Source organism: Sarcophilus harrisii, chromosome 2 (assembly GCF_902635505.1).
Source record: "Sarcophilus harrisii chromosome 2, mSarHar1.11, whole genome shotgun sequence".
NCBI classification, from domain to species: domain Eukaryota; kingdom Metazoa; phylum Chordata; class Mammalia; order Dasyuromorphia; family Dasyuridae; genus Sarcophilus; species Sarcophilus harrisii.
This window is the reverse complement of record NC_045427.1, coordinates 346,434,489-346,457,059: the sequence shown is the minus strand read 5'-3', so window position 1 is coordinate 346,457,059 and position 22,571 is coordinate 346,434,489. Positions and strand designations below refer to the sequence as shown.

At 31.7% G+C, this 22,571-nt stretch overlaps 1 protein-coding gene across 3 annotated transcripts in view; it reads left to right on the top strand.

Moving 5' to 3' along the window:
• The window catches only part of DDX46 (DEAD-box helicase 46), a 57,137-nt gene that overhangs the window by 13,158 nt on the left and 21,408 nt on the right, over positions 1–22,571 (top strand). For all 3 annotated transcript variants that reach the window (XM_031953029.1, XM_012549676.3, XM_031953028.1), the window contains exons 3-13: positions 3,211–3,351; positions 4,653–4,749; positions 5,499–5,664; positions 8,001–8,152; positions 14,547–14,660; positions 15,504–15,669; positions 16,371–16,491; positions 16,920–17,095; positions 18,030–18,151; positions 20,061–20,139; positions 21,901–21,983. In XM_031953029.1, the coding sequence (XP_031808889.1) occupies positions 3,211–3,351; positions 4,653–4,749; positions 5,499–5,664; positions 8,001–8,152; positions 14,547–14,660; positions 15,504–15,669; positions 16,371–16,491; positions 16,920–17,095; positions 18,030–18,151; positions 20,061–20,139; positions 21,901–21,983 (1,417 nt within the window). The remainder of the gene's footprint in view (positions 1–3,210; positions 3,352–4,652; positions 4,750–5,498; positions 5,665–8,000; positions 8,153–14,546; positions 14,661–15,503; positions 15,670–16,370; positions 16,492–16,919; positions 17,096–18,029; positions 18,152–20,060; positions 20,140–21,900; positions 21,984–22,571) is intronic.

The following is a 22,571-nucleotide window of genomic DNA, read 5'->3' as shown; positions in this document are numbered from 1 at the left end:
GAACATCAATTTATTACTGTTATAATTGACTTTTCTCCCTAACCCTTCTTCTCTATTTCCTACATTTCCATCCTATTTATAGATAATGGGATATGCAACTTAAAGGAAGGGATTTCTCATCAGGGAACTTTGAACCTATCCTCCCACAATACTGAGGACTTTATGTAAAATACAATAATGCTTAATTTTTAAATGACTAATGGAGACAGAAAGAACCTTGGGAATATAGAGTAGGAAGAGTTTCCCTATTGGGAAGGACTCATAAAAAATAGGGAATTTGCAACTGGTTCTATAAGAAGTAAGATTTGAATGAATATATGAAGTGGGAGGCAATAATAAGCATTATTTGTGGAACGATAGTTCTCTTCACTATCTAGCCCCTTAGTAGCTAGAAGTATTTTGTCCATTGTCAGAATTTCTCACAGCACTTTGTTTCTATATGTTCTAGCTTTTATCATTCTTATCTATGTACCTGGCTAATCTCTCTGTTGTAGTCTAATGTCCTTAGGTGCTTAGACTGTCTTTTTTAATCTTTATATTCCCATTGTCAGGTGTGTGAGTTTATATTTGGAAGATACTTAATAGATGCTCTTTGATTGAATTCAGGCCCCCACCTCCTTTCCATTTACCCATATGATTGTATTCAATTCAGTTCAATGAACATTTACTCAGTGTATTGTAAATCTACATTTTAAGAGCCTAACCGTGAAGATCTTTCTCAGTAAGTTGGTTTTGCTTAGATTTAATTTAATTTCTTTGTTATTATAGAAGGGCCATTCTGGAACATGGAAAATATGAATAGTTTGATTTTGCTGTTCCAGTTTACTAGATACTTCTTTATCTTGAAAGGAGAGATTACTCTATACTTCATTTTCTAATCGGTATAGCATTCTGATCCAATTAGATATTAAAGTCTTATAGATAATTATATATTTAATTATAATAATTAATTAATAATAGCTAAGAGCTAACATATATATAATGCCTACTAAGTGCCAAGCACTCTATTGAGCACTTAAAATTCTTATCTCATTTGATTTTCACAACAGTTGGTAAGTGCTACTATTATTCTCCGTCTGTAGATAAAGAAGGGAAGGCAAACAAGTTAAATGACTTGCCCAGGGTTACACAACTTTTAAATGTTTGAGATCCTATTTGAACTCAGATCTTCCTTACTCCAAGCCTTGTGCTCTATCCTGTGTTCTTATTTACTGTACTACCTACTAGTCCCCATGTTATCTGTCTTTATCAAAAATTATTCTTTTTCTTTTCTTTCACTTCATCAGTTTTCTTTCTAAGTAGTATTTTATTTTTTCAATTACATGTAAAGATAGTTTTCTTATTCATTTTGTAAGATTTTGTGTTCTAAATTTTTTCTCCCTCCCTCCTCTCTTTCCCCCAAAATCAAGCAATCTGATATAGGTTATATATATATATATATATATATATATATTCATTTTAAGCATATTTCCATATTAATCATGTTGTGAAAGAAAAATCTGAACAAAAGGGAAAACCCACGAGAAAGAAAAAGCAAACAAACAAAAATAGTATGTTTTGATCTACATTCAGTCTCTTTAGTTTTTCTCTGAATGTGGATGGCAATTTCCATCTCAAGTCAATTAGAATTGTCTTGGATCACTGTATTAGTGAGATGAGCTAATTCTGTCATAATTCATCATCACAAAATCTTGCTGTTACTGTGTTTGATAGTCTTCAGGTTCTGCTCACTGCACTCGGCATCAGTTCATAAGTCTTTTCAGGCTTTTCTGAAATTATCATGCTCATCATTTCTTTTTTTTTTTTTTTTTTTTTTTTTTTTTTTGGCTGAGGCAATTTGGGCTAAGTGACACACAGCCAAGACATATAAAGTGTCTGAGGTCAGATTTGAACTCAGGTCCTCCTGACTTCAGAGCTGGTGCTCTATCTACTACATCAACCAGCTGCCCCTTTGCTTATCATATCTTACAGAACAATAATATTCCATTGCTTATTCAGCCATTTAATAGGCATCCTCTCAATTTTCAATTCCTCACCACCACAAAAAGAACTGCTGCAAACATTTTATCAAAGATCATTTTCATCAAATGCAGACAGATACTATGGCATTAATACTTGGTACTTTAACAGTCTCATTTTGCTAGAATAAAATCTGCTATCAATAACCATTTTTCTGGCTAATCATTATATCAATGTGCTAAGCATATACTTTTATATCTTTGCTCTACATATCTGTTTCTAGGCCTCTCAACATTTCCTTCCCCAAATGGATCAATATAACCTGCATATCTGAAGCCAGTTTAATTTTCTAAGTCATATTGTTTCTTCCTGTACTTTCCAAAAATTTATTACTTATTTTCTTCTCTGTCATTAACAATGTTTGTTGTCAATTTGCCATAGGATTGCTTCCTTGATTCACCTTACCATTAGCACTGGAATAATAATAAGTGTGAGCTATTTTTATAGATACTTCTTGACTGTTATTAGGAAAGAAGGAGTGTGGTGGATTTTTTCTTGACTAGTTGATTAAAAGATGTAATGAGTTGACTTTTTTCACTTGTTCCTTGTTGTTTAGTTATTATCATTCAAACTCATCTTTTACTCATGATTTTCACTGATATTCATTAAAGGGACTGGACCTGTGATTTCATTGGTGTGGGGAATTTCCAGGTGAATAAATTCCTTCAACTAATGGAGGTTTCCCAATAACCTAGTATTAAAAAAAAATTTTGTTTAAACTACTGAGAGATTAAGTAACATACCTGAGGTCACACAGCTTTGGTATATCCATAACAACATTCACTCAGCACGCTTTTATTAATTACTTACTGTCTGCCAGCCCCTGTATTAAGTTCCAAGGATACAGAGGCAAAAAACCCAAATCAGTCTTTGCTTTCAAGGAGCTTCTACTCTGACAGGGGAGACTGCATGCAAATATGTCAAATAGTAAGTATTTATTAAGTGTCTACTTGATGCCAGACACTATGCTGGAGAGCTGGACATACAAATAAAGCCAAAAGACAGTTCCTGCTCTTAAGAAGGTCACAATCTAATCAGAGACAATCCTTTAACCCAGACTGCTGTTCTTGTTTCAAGGCCAGCTCTCTCTCCAATTTGCTAAAGTCTTTTCTTAATCATTTAAAAGATGAAAAAGAGTAATTATAGATTTCAAAGACATAATGCTAAATTGAGGATTTTTCCTTTTCTTAGACGATCAAGAAGTAGAGAGAGAGAGAGAAGCAGAGAGCGGAGACGATCTCGAAGTCGAGACAGGAGACGATCAAGAAGCAGAAGCCGAGGAAGGAGATCACGATCATCTAGTCCTGGCAAAAACAAGAAAGCAGAGAATAGGTAAGAGTAGTATTCAGCATCATTAGGAACAGGGTCATTTTTCTCATCCCTTTAAAAAAACCTATCTCCTATTAATAACACTTCTTTGCTTTATATCAGAAAAATATTAATATTAAAAACACAAGAACAAAAGAAACAAACACAGCAGAGAAGCACAATAAAAATAAAAAAGTGATTGAAAATAATCATATGTAATCATATGCATCTTTTTTATTTGCTAGTTATTAAAATAAACTATGCATATTTGAACAGTTATCTTGTGTATTATGTAATATGAATTTTGTCACATTTATTTACATAATTACATTCAATGTGCATATATTTTTTTAATACTTCCATCTTATGTCTTCCTTTGAATTCTTAATATTTGTTGTTAGCTAGTTTTTTGTTCATATGCTCTAATTTTTCAGCTGTTTTCTTAATCATCGTGTACCTAGTTTTCGGCTTTTTGCTAAATTGTACTACTGAGAATATTTTTTTATAAGTCTTTTTTCCTCCATGTCAGTAGAGTTTAAACCAAGTATTGGAATTGCAGGGTTACAGAGTGTGAATACTTTGATGACACTTACTGGATAGTTCCTTCCTGTTTTACAAAGTGATTGAACCAACAACTAAAAACTGGCTTTGATTTAAAATGAGGTGATTCTTCTCCAACACTTAACAAAAAGGAGATTTTACTTAGTATTAGTATGGAAGAATACTCCAGATATAAAGCATTATCATATAGTTGCAGCCTCCCTTATCTCTATATAGAAATATATTTAGAGTGTTTTGGGGTTAAATAAGTGTGATTGCAGCAGTAGGATATTCATCAATTATGAGAGTCATTGACTGTGTAATGGGCCAGCTTTTTTATGCCCTTGACAACTGGAATGCTATATTAATAGATTAAAACTAATCTGAATGAACAAAGTCTTGTTGTCAAAGCAGCATAGAATAAAAGTAGCCTATCTTATGTCTACATAAGCATGGACTCTAGTTCATATTACTTTTAAAATTACATTTTTATATCTTTTATTTTTATCTGTAAGGTTGGTTGATGTTAATTTCTTTATGATAGATTGTAAACTCTTTAATTATATAAATGATATATATGGATTCATCACTTTTAATTCTTTTTGCCTACAGTATTAATTTATTTGGTAGACAATAGACATTCATTTCTGAAAAGAAGATTATAGAGATTTTGGTTTTAATCTTTAAATTATTGGAAATTTGATATGAAACATGTGAAAGCATTTTCATCTTAATGGCTTCAAAAGCGTACATTTGGTTTCAAATTAACATGACTGTTTCTTCAGGTCAAGGTCTAAAGAGAAAACAGATGGTATAGATGTTTCCAAAGACAAGAAAAAAGAAAAAGATGACAAGGAAGAGGAAAAGGAAAAAGATGTTAGTGTAAGTGTACTAACTTATAACCACTTGTTATTGAATTGCTTCCAGAATGATAAAATAAAATAAAATTTGTTTTTCACTCCTATACGAGAAATTCAGAAATTTAGAATTACAGCTTTTGATTGGGTGTCACAAAGATCACAGCTATAGAGCTGGAAAGACCTTAGGAGTAAGTCGGTCCTAAGTCTGAGAGTGTCTAAGTGACTTGTCTAGGACCATGAAGGTAGTAAATGGGGGATAGCTAGGTTTGAAATCTGGGTCTTTACATTTTAGTTTAATGCTCTTTTATGTTTTGCAGAGTATTTTATTGGGTGATATGCTTCTTTCTTTCAGAAGTAGTCATACTTATCTGATGTAGGAAACTCTAGTACCAAGAGTTAGTTTTGTTGTTAGATAGAGTACATGTATGGAAACTTCATTTTCATTCATATGGATAATTGCGGTTTACTCATAGATTTGTGGTGGAAAAATAGAGACTTTTGTAGAAGCAATACGAGAAGAATTCATGGTTCATAGAATATGATTCAAATCTGAATTTAGGTGAAACTGTTCTGGTAAATTTCTTTGAACTTAAAAGCCAGCTGTCTTAGTGGAAAAGACTTTTTTTAAAAAAGTAATTTAAGTATGGAAGTGCTCCTGATGTATACTCAGTTTGCTTGTAGATATCAATATGTGCCAGTATTTTTCTTATGTTGTGAACTCCTTTGGTTTATGTCACATGAAGCATAATTATCAATTTTTTTCTGTTTTAGAACTTTGATCAGAATAAGTTGGAAGAGGAAATGCGAAAACGGAAAGAGAGAGTGGAAAAATGGAGGGAAGAACAGCGTAAAAAAGCAATGGAAAATATAGGAGAGCTGAAAAAAGAAATAGAAGAAATGAAACAAGGGAAAAAATGGAGTCTTGAAGATGATGATGGTATATTCTTAATTTGTTGGCTTAACATCTAGTTTGTGAATCAAATCAATAAAACATTTATTGAGCCTGCATTGTATTAGTCATCATGCTAAGCATCTGACACTAAGACAAAAATGAAAGTCCCTGTCTTTAAGTAGCTTACATTTTATTGAGGGAAATATATACAAAATAAGATTATTTTGGGGTGTGGAAGGAAGTACAAGCAGCCAGAGGAAATTGGAAAGCCTTATGTAGAGGCTAGTGCTTGAGCTGAGTCTTGAAAGAAGTGAGAGATTTTAAGATTGCATTCTAGAGTGCTACCTTTGCAAATATATGGATAAGGAAAATAAGAGTGTGTTATGTGAGGAAGACCATTGTGTCTCAATGGTGTAGAGTGCATGATGAAGGGGAGCACTGTGTAAATAAGATTGAATAGACCTATATAATTGGAAAGGGCTTGAGATAGAAAGGCAAGTTAACATTGGCTGTTGCAATAGTTCCATCTCAAAATGATGATGTGAATTTGAATGCTGACCATCTTGGGACTCGGGGTGGGGAGTGGGTGGGTGAAGATTGGAGGAGAATGAATATAAGCTATATTGTGGAGAAAAAAGGAATAAGACTTGATAATTGATTAGACATGTAGGATGAAGGCTAGCAAGTGAATTGATGTATCAAGGGTGACCTAAGTTTTAGACCAGTATGAATAGAAGAAAGGTTAATGCTGTTAACAGAAATATCATCAGGATTCATAGAAAAGTTGTGTTTGTATTGAACCCAGTCAGCACAATATGAATAGGAACAGAGGAGGCTGCTATTAGGTTGCAATTTGGCTAGTCATGAATGATGACAGAACAAAGAGGCAAGAGATTTAAGAGTAGTCTTAAGCTTGAGAAAGAAGAAAAATAAAGCCAGGGTAGTACTGATTGATTTTGTGTTAAATCCACCTTTTAGATTGTAGATAAAATAAGTATAAGAACATAATAAGTTCTGTTTTAAACATGATACTTTTGAGATGCCTATGGAACATATAGTTCAGAATGTACAATAAGCATTTGATGATGTGGTCCTAGAGCTCAAAGAAGAGACAGACTGAATAGATGGATCTGGGAGTTGTTTACATAGAAACTATAATTAAACCATAACATCTGATGATATCTAATTGCCTGAACCAAATGGGGAAGGTAAGGGAGTGGGAAAAGGACCTGTGATAAAGCCTTGAGCTATGTAACTGCCTTCAGAAGAACATTAAGAAATTGTCAAATAGGGGAACATTGTAACAAAAATTGTAACAAAAATCCAGAGAAGAAACAGTATTCTGCAAAGAATGTGGTCAATAATTTACATGTTGCAGAGATCAAGAAGAATAATTGATGAAAAGCCATCAGATTTAGCAGTTTAAGAGACTATCGGTAACTTTGGAGAGTTTTAGAGTCATAGATATAGAACTAGAAAGGTCTTTAGAGGTATTGCCAATTGCCTCATTTTACAAATGAAAAAACTGAAACCCAGATAAAGACTATGTGACTTATCTAAGGTTAACACAGGTCAAGGAGAAAGGTCAAGTTTAAGGATAACTTGTGCCAAAAGTTGCATGTAGAGTACTTTTCAGTGGTATTACAATCTAGTTGTATGTAGGGTAATTATTAGTGATATATAATCCAGTTGCTAGTGTTGGGAAAGCTGCTACTTTAATTGCTTTGCCGTCCAATTCTTTTTCCTTATACCTTTTGAACAATAATGATGACAATGACATAAATAGAGTAACACACATTTACTAAACATCTTCTAAATGCTAAACACTGTGCTAAGCAGTAAACAGGTCTGATTTGATTCAGGTTATTCTTAATCTTTTTCATTGTTTATGAGTGTTCTTCCTATTATGATTTTTTTGATGCTATCTCACATATCATGATTCTTTTTCACTTTTTATGACTTCTTTCTTGCTTTTAGTAACTCTTCTTCCTACCCATCCTTAACTAGGTATTTTTGAAAGTTCAGTCTATCAACATTTTCTCCTTTGTCCATTCTCAAGGTTTCTTTGCCTTGTACTATGAATTATCTTTCACTGTTACTTCTCTCATTTGTATACTATTGCCATATTTCATATTGCTTAATGAATAACGATAATCATAATTGCTGACATTTTCAAAATACTTTAAGGTACGTAAAGTTGACATATTTGTTCCTCATTGAATCATTGTAAAGTAGATAAAACTCAAATCTTTTATTCTTCCCTGTTTCCCACCAACTTCCTTATCTCTTTTAATTTTATCACCTTTGTCATGTCACTCAGGTCTGAATCGAATGAAGGGGAAAAATACAAATCTGTATGTATATATTTTCTTGTGATTTAGATGATGAGGAAGAGCCTGCAGAAGGTGAAAAGGAAGGAAATGAAATCGAAGATGAAGAATTAGATCCATTAGATGCATATATGGAAGAAGTAAAAGAGGAGGTCAAGAAATTTAATATGAGAAGTGTTAAAGGTGGTGGTGGAAGTGAGAAGGTAAAAGATCTGTCATTTTCATTGCTTATTGTTTGGTCATTTTAAATAAATTTTTTATATGTAGAGAGACTTCCAGGAAGATGGGAAGACTGACTGCAAAAAAATCTAGTTTCTAGTTTTTTTTTTTTTTTTTTTTTTTTTAATATTATAGCTTTTTATTTACAAGATATATGCATGTTCCAACTTTTCCCCTCTTTCCCCCCCACTCCTTCCCCCAGATGGCAGGTTGACCAATACATGTTAAATGTGTTCATGTATAAGTTAAATACAATATATGTATACATGTCCAAACATTTATTTTGCTGTACAAAAAGAATCAGACTTTGAAATAGTGTACAATTAGCCTGTGAAGGAAATTAAAAATGCAAGAGGACAAAAATAGAGGGATTGGAATACCTTTTTTAGAAACAACTAAAGGAAATAAAAGTGTTCAAAAGAACTTATTTTAAAGGTATAAATGCTCAAAGAAATTGACAAACATACAAATTTTATGACAATGAAAAAATATTAAGAATTTAGAAAATTGGAGACACTGAAAATAGAAGAAAATATATTTAGCCAACATGAACAAAAACACTAGTAATGAAACTAGAATTTCCTTGGAACATGAATGATGTATACTGTATAGGAAGAGGGGCAGCTAAATGATGCAATGGATAAAGCACCAGCCCTGAAGTCAGTAGGACCTGAGTTCAAATTTGGTTCAGACACTTAATACTTTCTGACTGTGTGACCCTGGGCAAGTCACTTAAACCCAATTCCTCAGCAAAAGAAAAAAAAGAAAAAAATAAATTGAAGGACAAAATGAAATTAAGCAAAAATAAAAATGAAGAAGGAACTTAATGCAACCAAAAAGGAAAAGTAAATGGCAAAACTGAAGCATTTTATAATTAATTCCATGGAAAATAGAAATAATTACTATATTTCAAACTATTTTATATGAAGCAATAATCATCAACAGTACTATTTGGGATTGTTTCAAAGCAGAAAGTTAATCAGTGGATTATATATTATATATTCATATATTAATCTAGTGTACAGTAATCCCAGCAACAGAAACTTCTTGGAGAAAAAGGTAGGTGAAGACTATAATTAAGAAATACTACTAAGATGTCTGAATACTGACTAAAGCCTACCATTTTTCTTTCTTTTTTTTTTTTTTTTTTTTAAATGTTTGTCTTCTTGTGCAAAATGAATAATATAGAAAATTTTAGTTAATTGCATGTGACTAACCTAAGAGGAAGGGATGAAAAAAAATTTATTTTTTTCAAAAAAGAACTAGTAAAATGAAGGAAAATAGGTTTTGCCCAGTGTCAAATATACCTCAGATTCCAAAAGGACATCTACCTGAAATATTAAAGTCCAATTTAGAAAGGGATATTTTTCACAAAATAAGGGAGCTTATAGGATAGGGATGGGAAGTATCCTTTTACATGTATGGTAAGCTCCTAAGTAAGTTAATTTACCCAACAAAGGCAAGTTTGCATCTTCTCTGAAACTTTAGATTCTTAAAGAGTAGCCTAGAGAACAGTGAGAAATTTAAGTAATTTATTTGTCTTACAAATAGTATGTGTCAGAATCAGTACTTGACCCCATATCTTCTGCCTCACTGCCTCTTAACAATGAATATAATTCCAAAAACTAGTCCCAATAGATAAGAGATTAAAGGATAAGAATGGGCAGTTTTCCCCAAAAGTGCAAAATATTAATAACCATATGAAAGAATTATCCAAAACCCTGGGTTTGCACCATAAATACCATATTTATATTTTATGATAAAACAAAAACTTGATCACTGAGTAATCTTCAAAGGAAAAGTACACTATGGATCAAGTTATGAATAGGTCCAATTATTTTGGAAGATACTTTATTTTTTTAAAAATTATATAGCTTTTAATTTACAAAATATATGCATGGGTAATTTTTCAGCATTGACAGTTGCAAAACCTTTTGTTCTAACTTTTCCCTTCCTTCTACCCACCCCCTTCCCTAGATGTCAAGTTGACCATTACATGTTAAATATGTTAAAGTATAAGTCAAATACAACATAGTATACATGTCCATACAGTTATTTTGCTGTACAAAAAGAATTGGACTTTGAAATAATGTACAATTAGCTTGTGAAGGAAATCAAAAAATGCAGGTGGACAAAAATAGAGGGATTGGGAATTCTATGTAGTGGTTCATAGTCATCTCCCAGAGTTCTTTCACTGGGTGTAGCTGGTTCAATTCATTACTGTTCTTTTGGAACTGATTTGGTTCATCTCATTGTTGAAGAGGGTCACATCCATCAGAATTGATCATCATATAGTATTGTTGTTGAAGTATATAATGATCTCCTGGTCCTGCTCCTTTCACTCAGAATCAGTTCATGTCAGTCACTCCAGGCCTTTCTGAAGTCATCCTGCTGGTCATTTCTTACAGAACAATAATATTCCATAATATTCATATATTTATTCCGCCATTCTCCAGTTAATGGGCATCCACTCTGTTTCCAGTTTCTGGCCACTACAGAGAGGGCTGCCACAAACATTCTTGCATATAGAGGTCCCTTTTCCCTTCTTTAAAATCTCTTTGGGATATAAGCCCAGTAGTAACACCGCTGGATCAAAGGGTATGCACTGTTTGATAACTTTTTGAGCATAGTTCCAAATTGCTCTTCAGAATGGCTGGATGGATTCACAATTCCACCAACAATGTATCAGTGTCCCAGTTTTCCCACATCCCCTCCAACATTCCGCATTATCTTTCCCTGTCATTCTATCCAATCTGACAGGTGTGTAGTGGTATCTCAGAGTTGTTTTAATTTGCATTTCTCAGATTAATAATGATTTGGAGTACCTTTTCATATTGTTAGAAATAGTTTCAATTTCTTTGAGAATTTCTGTTCATATCCTTTGACCATTTATTAATTGGAGAATGGCTTGGCGTTTTATAAATGAGAGTCAATTCTCTATATATTTTGGATATGAGGCCTTTATCAGAACTTTTGATTGTGAAAATGTTTTCCCAGTTTATTGCATCCCTTCTAATCTCGTCTGATTTAGTTTTATTTGTACAAAACCTTTTCATTTTGATGTAAATCAAAATTTTCTATTTTGTGATCAATAATGATCTCTAGTTCTTTTTTGGTCATAAATTCCTTCCTCCCCCACAGGTCTGAGAGGTAAACTATCCTATGTTCTTCTAATTTATTTATAATCTCATTCTTTATGCCTAGGTCATGTACCCATTTTGACCTTATCTTGGTATATGGTGCTAAGTATGGGTCAGTGCCTAGTTTTGCCATACTAATTTCCAATTTTCCCAGCAATTTTTGTCAAACAGTGAGTTCTTATCCCAAAAGCTGGGTTCTTTGGGTTTGTAAAACACTAGATTATTAAAGTTATTGACTGTTTTGTCCTTTGAACCTAACCTGTTCCACTGATCAACTAGTCTATTTCTTCACCAATACCAAATGGTTTTGATAACCGCTGCTTTTTAATATAATTTTAGATCTGGTACAGCTAGGCCACATTCATTTGATTTTTTTTTTTTTTCATTAATTCCCTTGAAATTCTTGACCTTTTGTTTTTCCATATGAACTTTGTTGTTATTTTTTCTAGGTCATTAAAATAGTTTTTTGGGAGTCTGATTGGTATAGCGCTAAAGAAATAATTAGTTTAGGTAGTATTGTCATCTTTATTATATTTGCTTGCCCTATTCAAGAGCATTTGATATTTTTCCAGTTGGTTAGATCTGACTTTATTTGTGTAGAAAATGTTTTATAGTTTTGCTTATGTAGTTCCTGACTTTCCCTTGGCAGATAGATTCCTAAATATTTTATACTATTGTTAGTATAATGGAAGTGTTGGATTTTGTTAATGATATATAAGAATGCTGATGACTTATGTGGGTTTATTTTGTATCCTGCAACTTTGCTAAAGGTGTGGATTATTTCTAATAGCTTTTTAGTAGAATCTCTGGGGTTTTCTAAGTATACCATTATATCATCAGCAAAGAGCAATAATTTGGTTTCCTCATTACCTACCTCTAATTTCTTTAATCTCTTTCTCCACTCTTATTGCCAAAGCTAGTATTTCTAATACAATATTGAATAGTAATGTTGATAGTGGGCAGTCTTGTTTCACTCCTGATCTTTATATTAGTAATATTTTATGTGATAGTAAAAAATGAAACCAGGGATTCTTAACCTGAAGTCTGTGAGCTTTTTTTTTTCTTATTTTTTTTTTTTTATAATTCTTTTCCTTTGAAACCCTTTGTATTTTATTTTATGCATTGAAAAGCATTTTGAGAAGGAACAGGTTTGAAGACTTCATAGTCTTCTAAAGGGATCCACAACATGGAGAGAAAACTTTATGTAAATAGAAGCAAGATTCATTTTTTGCCTAAGAATGGCATAGTCAAGTAATGAAATAGTATCGCACTGCAAGAGATGAGAAAAATGGACAATTAAGAGAAATTTGGAGAGATGCTTATGAAGGTCTTGAGACAGAACCAAGAGAACTTTTTTTAGTGACCCCAACAACATAAAGGAAAACAACATTTAAAGATATCATTATTATGATCAATAGAGTGACTAATTTTGATTTCAGAGGACTAAATAAAATATATTTTGCTTTTCTTCTCAGAGATGTGGAACTAAACAAGTATTGTCAGCTATGATGAGTATATTGATTTTTGCTTAACTTGTACTACTTTGTTATGACTGCTTTCTATCATCAGTTTTCAGGGAGACTAAAATATTAAACTTTCTCTCCTTGCTCCACCTTCAAATACAATTAACTTCTGCTTATATTTATTACAATTATTTTTCGAAGTAGGCAAACTGATGATGAAAAGCATTCAGACCATTGTATTTCAGGATATCATGGTGCCAGGTACATATTTGGTATTTAATTAGTGTTTATTGATTATAAATTGTATAGAACTTTGTTAGAAATGTTGAAAAAATGTGATATATTCCAAATGGCAAAATTAATAGGAGGTGAACATCAAATTCACCTTATTCAGATACACAATTACCTAGTTTCAAGACTAAATGAGAATGATAAAAATTTACAAGCTGTCTGAAAAAAAAATTCAAAGCACAGAAATCTGAACTCTAAGATTTTATACAAAATCAAAAAATGATATAAGATAAAAGACAAAATAGATATCTTGAATTTCATTTCTAGGTCAGCTTTGTAGGAAAGACAGTGATTCTTTTAAAAAACTACAATGGCTAAATAAACTACAAGGATAAATTTATTTAGGACAGAGACTATTAAGGTACCTGTGATCTAAAAAGAATTTCACAAAGACAGAAATATGTTTTGTAATGGGCCAGAACTCTGGAGAAATATACTTAGAGGCAAGGATTCTTACAACAAGGTGTTAACTCAGTGGAATTGATAAGACATTGGTTATCTAGTTTAGCATGGTGATAAATAGTTCTCTGGTTCAGTATGATTGATTTAATCTTATAACAAATAATGGTTCCCTAGTGATATAATGATTAGCTTGTACTCAGTATGGTGAGTGAACCCCCTCCCTTTCTGCCTCCCCTCAGTATAACACATATAATTAAGAATTGAGAAATGAATAACTAAACTCATTGTAGCATTTGAGTGAAATGGAATATTATACTGTAACACATGGAAGAATACAAAGAAAAATAGAAAGACACTGAAAAGTTGTAGTATGAGTAATTATAATGAAAATTATATATGCGGCAACTATACCATGAAAACAATAGTAACAAAATCTGGGAAAATATATAGAGCCAAAGTTCAGAAAGGGACCTGGAAATAAGATGATTTAATTTCTTTATTGAAATTTAATATGTAATTTTAAAAAATTATAACAGAAATTTGTACTCTTGAACAATCTTTTGGTTCTAATTTTTGTTTGAGCAGGTATGGGTTTGTAATTTATAATTTATAAGGTTATAATTATATTTTAAAAATTTTTTAAAAATGATTCTTAATCTGAGATTTTGGTTCTGCTATGAATTCTACTACTAGTTTCTTTTATGACTTTAGAAAAGTTAGATAGTATTTTCATTATATTCTCTTATCAAAAGTGCCATAATACTGATCAGTTGTGCAAATATAGAATTTAAAAGTTGTTTACTTTTAAATTAAATATATTTGTACTTTTATAAGGGCAACATTAAGCTGTTTTTTTTTTTTAATAATACTATGTTGTATAATAATTCATTGTACAAACTGGTAAAAAAATCTATATCTATATCTATATCTATATCTATATCTATATATATATATACATTCTTATTGTCTGATTTATCATTAACTTGCCATAAAGCTAAGCTAAGTCTGGTATTTAAAACTCATGTGATATAGTCTGCTGAAAGTTTTCTGTTTTATGGGAAATTTTATGTGTTATGTTTCAGAAATCAGGACCAACTGTTACAAAAGTTGTCACTGTTGTGACAACTAAAAAGGCTACTGTGGAATCTGAAAAGAAGAAAGGAGAACTCATGGAAAATGACCAGGATGCAATGGAGGTAGTTCATCATTCATGTTGATTGAAGTCTTATTGGGTTCATGACCTTTCATCAGAAAGTATTTATGGATAGGCTTTTATAGAAGCATTATCAATTCAGTAAAGTAAAATTATTCAGCGATAAGTAGGTTAGCAAATTTGTTGGCTAAATTTGTAGATCACTTTAGAAAAAAACCAAAGTGGGGCAGCTAAGTGGTGCAGTGAATAGAATACAGGTTTGAAGTCAGGAGCACCTGAATTCAAATCTGGCCTCAGATACTTAACACTTCCTGGCTGTGTGACCTTAGGCAAGTCACTTAACTCCAATTGCCTCAGGAAAAAAAAGAAAAAAATAGTGAATGTCAGTTATTTTTACCAGTATTAGTTGTTCCAAAATTTTATGTAAGAAAGAATAAGAAAAACTGATGGTTTAGTTGAACATGTGGATCATGGTTTACTTGATAAAACAATCTTATTTCAGTTGTGTGATTTTGCAGCAGAGCAGGAATAGAAAATAAAGTATCCAAAAAAAACTCCACCTGCTTTTTTGCTTCTCTAGGCAGAACACACTAAATGATGACACTGTTGTATCTTAGAATCCACAGTTAAATATCTTAATATTAGTTTTAAGACTATTCATTCTATTACAGTAAAATAATGCTTTGCCAGTCTTCACTGAAAATTTTAGTGAAAACGGCTCCCTTTTAGAAAGTCTTAAAAGGTCTACAATATTGTGATTGTCACAAAAGCCAAATGAGAGTTTACAAGAAGAGACAACACAAGGATAATTGATTTCCAATGTGTTAAAATTTGGGGAAGAACCATACTTTTCAAATGAATCATTTTATAATTTTCTAATCTGTAGTATTCATCAGAAGAAGAAGAAGTTGATCTTCAGACAGCTCTAACAGGTTATCAGACCAAACAAAGGAAGCTCCTAGAACCAGTTGATCATGGAAAAATTGAATATGAACCATACAGAAAAAACTTTTATGTTGAAGTTCCAGAGCTGGCAAAAATGTCTCAAGATGGTAAATTAATGTATATTTAGTCTTGGGGATATTTTAATATTGTCCAAAGAATAGAGGATATCTTGAAAGAAGCAAGAAACTCCCCCATGCCAAATAAAGTGTTTCTCTCGCATTTTCCTTGTCTTAGCTTAAGAAGATTAATGGGAAAACTGGTGTTACTTTTGTGATGTTGGTGGACGTTGAGAGGTCTCAGATAGACTTTGTTTAAATATCTGTTTCAGACATTAACATAAACATTTTTATATTTATTTATTATTATTATAGCTTTTTATTTACAAATACCCTTATGCATGGGTAATCTTTCAACATTAATCTTTGCAAAACCTTCTATTCCAATTTTTCCCCTCCTTCCCCTTACCAACCCCTCCCCTAGATGGCAGGTAGTCTAATACATGTTAAATATGTTAAAGTATATACATTAAAATAAATATTACAACCTAACTATTGTGCTTGTAAATATTATAAGCTAATCATTATCTTTGTAAATTGGATTTACCGGATCAGGAGTAGTGATTCCCTTTTTTACTAACCCATATGTGTTTTTCTCTATTGTTTGGAATAATCACAGAATTAAGTCAAATAATGAGTCAAATCAAAGTAAAAATTCAGAAATATCACTGGGTCTAATTAAAAACTATCAAAATACTTCTATTTACATAGAAAATACTTTACAATCTTTAATCTTAGATTATGTTTTACAGAGGTGAATATATTTCGATTGGAAATGGAGGGGATTACGGTCAAAGGAAAAGGTTGCCCTAAACCAATAAAAACTTGGGTCCAGTGTGGAATTTCAATGAAGATATTAAATTCCCTCAAGAAGTAAGTGGGTTATGTAATAATCATTAGTCCACTTTTGATTATCAGTCTACATAATGATTATCGAAGTCATTAATCCACATTTTCAGATATTTGGCAATGTGTTTCTTAATAGAATAGTTCCTCCCTCTCCCCTCCCCCCCAATATGTGTTTGAAAAGTTGAGTATGGAATTTTTAGCAGTATGTAAAAAATATTCTTTTTTTTTTTTTTTAAGAATAGGTTTTTATTTTTCAAAATACAAAGATAGTTTTCAACATTCACCCTTGCAAGATCTTCTGTTCCTTATTTTTCTCCCACCCTTCCCACCTTCTGCCTCCTTTTACGCAAGTTATCCAGTATGAGTTAAACCTGTGCAGTTTTTCTAAACATATTTCCACATTTAAAAGATTGTTTTTCTTAACATTTTTTTTCCTTGTTTTTCTTTTCAAGACATTGTTATGAAAAGCCTACACCAATCCAGGCCCAAGCCATACCAGCTATCATGTCTGGAAGAGATTTGATTGGCATCGCCAAAACAGGAAGTGGAAAGACAATTGCTTTTCTTTTGCCCATGTTTAGACACATCATGGATCAAAGGGCTTTAGAGGAAGGAGAGGGTCCCATAGGTACAGATTCCTTTTCTTTAAAGTTTTTCTAGGTTGTGTTGAGTGTTAACCACGTAAGACCTGATAAGCTGTAATATTCATAAGTGTGACAATAAAAATGTTTTTGTATACATTCCCTGTATCAATTTGGCACTTTGGGGCTGATTTCCCCTTACCAGCAGGTGGAGTGAGAATCTTCCGAGCTCTGGAGTGACATCTCAGAAGTACAAAAACAACCTCTCTCCTGGCACAGCTCAGTTTTTAAACTCTGACTCGGCAGGTAGACTCCTTGTGCATCTATCTGTTTATTTATGTTGAGAATTGTTCTTGGCCAGTATCCATGGATCTATAAACTCGACGCAAAACATAAGAGGGAAATTTAGTTTCCCTTATATTTTATCCTGGGAAGCATTTAGTGCCGGAATTTTATCAGGTCCTCAGAAACAGGGTTTTTGGTTCATTTTGTCAGAGATTTCTTTTTTAAACTCCAGTAAAGTTTTAGAAAATTGTACACTTCCTCTCTTGGAAACAGAGAGGAATATATAGTTCTTCTTTGTCTATAATCCTTTCAAGATTGTCTCCTGAAACAGCTTTGTGAATTCTGGCATCGCAGTGAGTGACTTAATTTTCTTTTGTTCTGATTTATACTTGAGACGTTTACTTTTAATTCGAACAAGACTTTGCATAGGTTGACTGAGGAATTTTCCCCCTCATTTATCTTTCAAGTAGCCTACTACTAAAGGTGCAGTTAAATTTTATATTATCCTTTACATAGCCTCTGTTGCTGTAAATCTTTTTAAATTTAGCTTTTAAAGCTGCATAAAATAAATCAAAACATTAAAATTTAGACCATAAGTTATCTGAACTTCATTGCTAAGATTTATATTTACTCTTTAAAAGAATAATATTTCTTAAAATTTTGGTGGTTAGACTTGTAACATATTTATCTTTTCAGCTGTCATCATGACTCCAACTAGAGAGCTGGCTTTACAAATTACTAAAGAATGTAAGAAGTTTTCCAAGACATTGGGCCTTAGAGTTGTATGTGTCTATGGAGGGACAGGAATCAGTGAACAGGTATTGTGAAAGCACATTTAAAACCTTTTTAAAAATTTACCTGAAAATATTAAATAAGGTTTCTCTAGCCTTTTCGAATTCTTCCTCTAAAGATGTAAAACAAAAGTTAAGGCCTTTCTTAAAGAAATGGATTAAGGGTGATAACCAAACCTAACTCTTGTCTAGGTAATTGCCTCTCCACCCATCTGAAGTGTTTTGAAGCCACATCTCACCTATGGATACAAGAAACTCTTTTCAGTACTTGAGGAGACTTGGTCAAAGAAGGAACTGAGAAGTGATTTATGGAGTATTAGTCCCACACAATATATATATATTTTTTTAAATTTATTTATTTATTTTTTTTATTTAATAGCCTTTTATTTACAGGATATATACATGGGTAACTTTACAGCATTAACAATTGCCAAACCTCTTGTTCCAATTTTTCACCTCTTACCCCCCCCACCCCCTCCCCTAAATGGCAGGATGTCCAGTAGATGTTAAATATATTAAAATATAACTTAGATACACAATAAGTATACATGACCAAAACATTATTTTGCTGTACAAAAAGAATCAGACTCTGAATTATTGTACAATTAGCTTGTGAAGGAAATCAAAGATGCAGGTGTGCATAAATATAGGGATTGGGAATTCAATGTAATGGTTTTTAGTCATCTCCCAGAGTTCTTTTTCTGGGTATAGCTAGTTCAGTTCATTACTGCTCCATTAGAAATGATTTGGTTGATCTCGTTGCTGAGGACGGCCAGGTCCATCAGAACTGGTCATCATCTAGTATTGTTGTTGAAGTATATAATGATCTCCTGGTCCTGCTCATTTCACTCAGCATCAGTTCGCCACACATTATTTTGTATATGATCTTTATTTAAAATTATTATCAATGCTACCTCAGATCATCTTGAGTTAAAGCATACAGTTCTAGTTTGGAAATTTCTTTTTGAAGGTTAGAAATGCTTGGATTTAAAATAATTCTAAAGTAAATGAAATTGTTGTATGTGTATATGGCTAGGAGAAAGAGACATATACAACAGATATTGTTTTTCCATCTTCTGTAATCAAGTTTTTCAGTAAAGTTGATTGGTAATGTTGCCATCTCAGAGATAACACTATTTTATTTAGTACTTGATTGATGGCTCTTGAAGTTGCATAAGAATGTCAGTAATGAGAAAACTTGTCCCTTGTGATTCTGTTGTGCTTGACAGTTTTCAGGTAGTTTTGACAACATACTATCTTGCTGATTCTTATAAAAGCTCTATGAAATAGGTGAGACAGATACTCAAGCTCAGCAATAAACTGAATTTTCTGAAATTACTTGATCAGTAAGTGGTTGAGCTGGAACTAAATTCAGTGCTCTTTCTAGGATGCTATACTGCCTTTCAGAAAAGATAGTCTTTATAAGATAAATAGATGAAATAAATGCTAATTTTAAAATATTCCAAAAAAGTAATATTTAAATGAATCTTTATCTCTAGTATATTCTGCATATATGCAATACATATATATATATAAATATGTCATTTAACGTGATAAAACATGTTTTTAACACTTGATTCTTTTAAAATTCATTTGAATAATCATTTAAATTGATATTGCTCTATGTTAAATTTCTTTTGTGCATTTGAAGATCAATGGGAAATGAAAGTAATACTAAAACAAATTCTTCATTTTCTTTACCATTTTGACCTTATACCCATTGAGACATTTGTATGCAATGCTGCCAGATTAAGTTGGATTTTGCTAGGTTAAACTTTAGAGGCTTTGGGTGCTGCTTATCAGCTTTGAGCTATTGCCTTTAATAATTTATTTTACAGAAAGACCAAGTGACATATTTTCAAGTCTGTATGAATTGTGCTTAGGAAAGTAACCGATGTTGAGTGTTAGTTTGTAAATATATTGTCTTTCTTATTAGATTGCTGAATTGAAAAGAGGTGCTGAAATTATTGTTTGCACACCTGGTCGAATGATTGATATGTTAGCGGCTAATAGTGGTGAGTAAGAGACTTTTTTTCTTGTTTTTTCTTTGTTACAGGTCTGTACAGTTTTTTTGCTTAAGTAAAACTGTATTCAAGAAAAAGTTGTAATGAATAGTTTTCTGGAATTCACCTCTTAAAGTTGTAATATCTTGAATTTCATATTTGACGTTTTACTATAGAATGGCCTCCCAAAACTAAAATCTAAGACATATAACTTATGTGATGAAGGGATTACAACACATTTTAATTTGAATGCATATATTTATATTTTAGTGTATCTATTTGAGTTTAATTTGAGGTTTCTGCAGCAGTTTAAAAACTTTTGGCTTTTTTTTTTTAATACTTATGTCTAATAATCCTTAACATTAAAATATATCAGCTTAATTTTATTCTAACTTTATTTTATTTTAAAAATTACTCTTTTGGTAAAATTGAGAAATTTGAAATTTTTTTCCTTATTCAAGTGTTGGTATTAAGAATTAAATCAAGATATTGCAGCTTCAAGAAATTTTGACTTTTATAAATATTGCATGTTTTTAGACAAATCTTAATGTTTTATTGAATTATTCCAAATCAAAACTATTACTAAACTTTTGACATTATTTAACTTCTGTGGAAAAAGGCCCTTCAAGATTTATAGAACTGGGCTTCCAAGACTTTAACCATCCAAAGGTAGGTAGTTTAATGCTGTTCCCAAATTTTGCCAAACTACTTGGGCTTTGAATATAAAATTGTAACATGGGTAGTTTTTAGAAATCACTTCTTTGTTTTAACGTGTAAGGAAAAATACTTTCAAGAGTTTACAACATAGTATTTAAACAAAGCAAAATACTTTAAGGACTGCTTGCAGTTGTGTTTTTTTTTTTTTTTTTTTCCCCTTTTAGAGTTGTAGCTATTACTGTTACGTGAATTCAGGAAATCGTTATCAAAAGATGCTAGATTATCATGTCTGCAAAGTATAATATATGAAAAATTTGATTAATGCTGCACTGCTTCAAACACTTTGAATTTGACTTTTTTCCTTTTGTAATCTTCCGGGTTTGTTTTTCCTTTACTAGTTCTTGAATTTGCCTTTAAAAGCCAGATGATTTAAAGTTAACATTCTTAGAAGTGCTTATTAATTCTGTGCTCTGTTCTGTTCAACTTTCTTTGGTAATGAAAGCTGTTGATCTTATTTGAACCACAGTGGCAAAATTTAACTAAATTGGATCCTCATACAGAAAATTGGCTTATATGTACAATAATGTGTTTCATGTTGGATGATATTAATAATCCCTTATGCCTGTCAGATGTTTCTAGATTATATAATCATAGATTATAGCTATTTTGAAGGGAGATTAACTGAGACTGGATCAGTTAGCACTGGAACCTTGCCTTCCACACATACGCTGTAATCTCTAATATGTTTTTTCCTAGGTGATGCTGTCAGATAATGGCTGATGTGGCTCGATGCTTCATCTCAGTCTTAGTTTTATGATGTGTTTTGGAGAGGGCTGTTTTCTGAGTTTTACAGGTTCTTCAGGCCCTATGATGGTATGCAAGAGAAGAGTTTGAAAAAATAAAGGGCCTCATATACCCATTGCCAGAATATATTTGCCATTAGATTAAGACAATTAAGATTGAAATCTAATTCACTGTTTTAAAAATATTTACCTATCCCCCTCTGTTTAAATTAGTTAGTTTAGTACCCTTACAGTTTTTTAAAATCCTTGGTACTTAAAAAATGACTTACAATTGATTTTTAGTTCCTGTTTTTTATTTTTCTTCTTATTATAGGTAGGGTGACAAACCTTCGAAGAGTAACATATGTAGTTCTTGATGAAGCAGATAGAATGTTTGACATGGGTTTTGAGCCACAGGTAAAAATTGAATTTATTTCTTTCAATAACATTTTGTCTCTACATCATAGTCATGTGGGAATCTTCTCCTTAGATTACACACGCCTTTGTAACAAAGAAAAAACAATGAAGCAAAAACATGTTGTAGTGATTGCACCTGATAATGTATAGAATATTCTGCTCTAATAGTTCTCTATCTCAGTGCTATATAAAAAGTATCTATGCTTTCATTATCTAATTTCTGGGACCATCATTTATTCATGTTGGCTTTCCTTTAGTGAGTTTTTTATTATTTCATGATATTCATTATATAGAATCTCCTTTCATTTTCTGTTAATTCGTCCAAATCTTTTAAATGAATTCTCATTTCTTATTGAGTAGTAATATTCCATTTTCATATAACATACACTAGTAAAAGTTATATAGTGAATTAAAATAAATTAATAATGTCAAAAGCTATTCCTCAATAGGTAAATATTTTAAAAATATAATTTCCTTTTTTTCCAAATACATGTAAAATAGGTTTCACACATTCATTTTTTTTATTTTTTTATTTTTTATGTTATAGCTTTTTATTTATAAAACATACGCATGGGTAATTTTTCAACA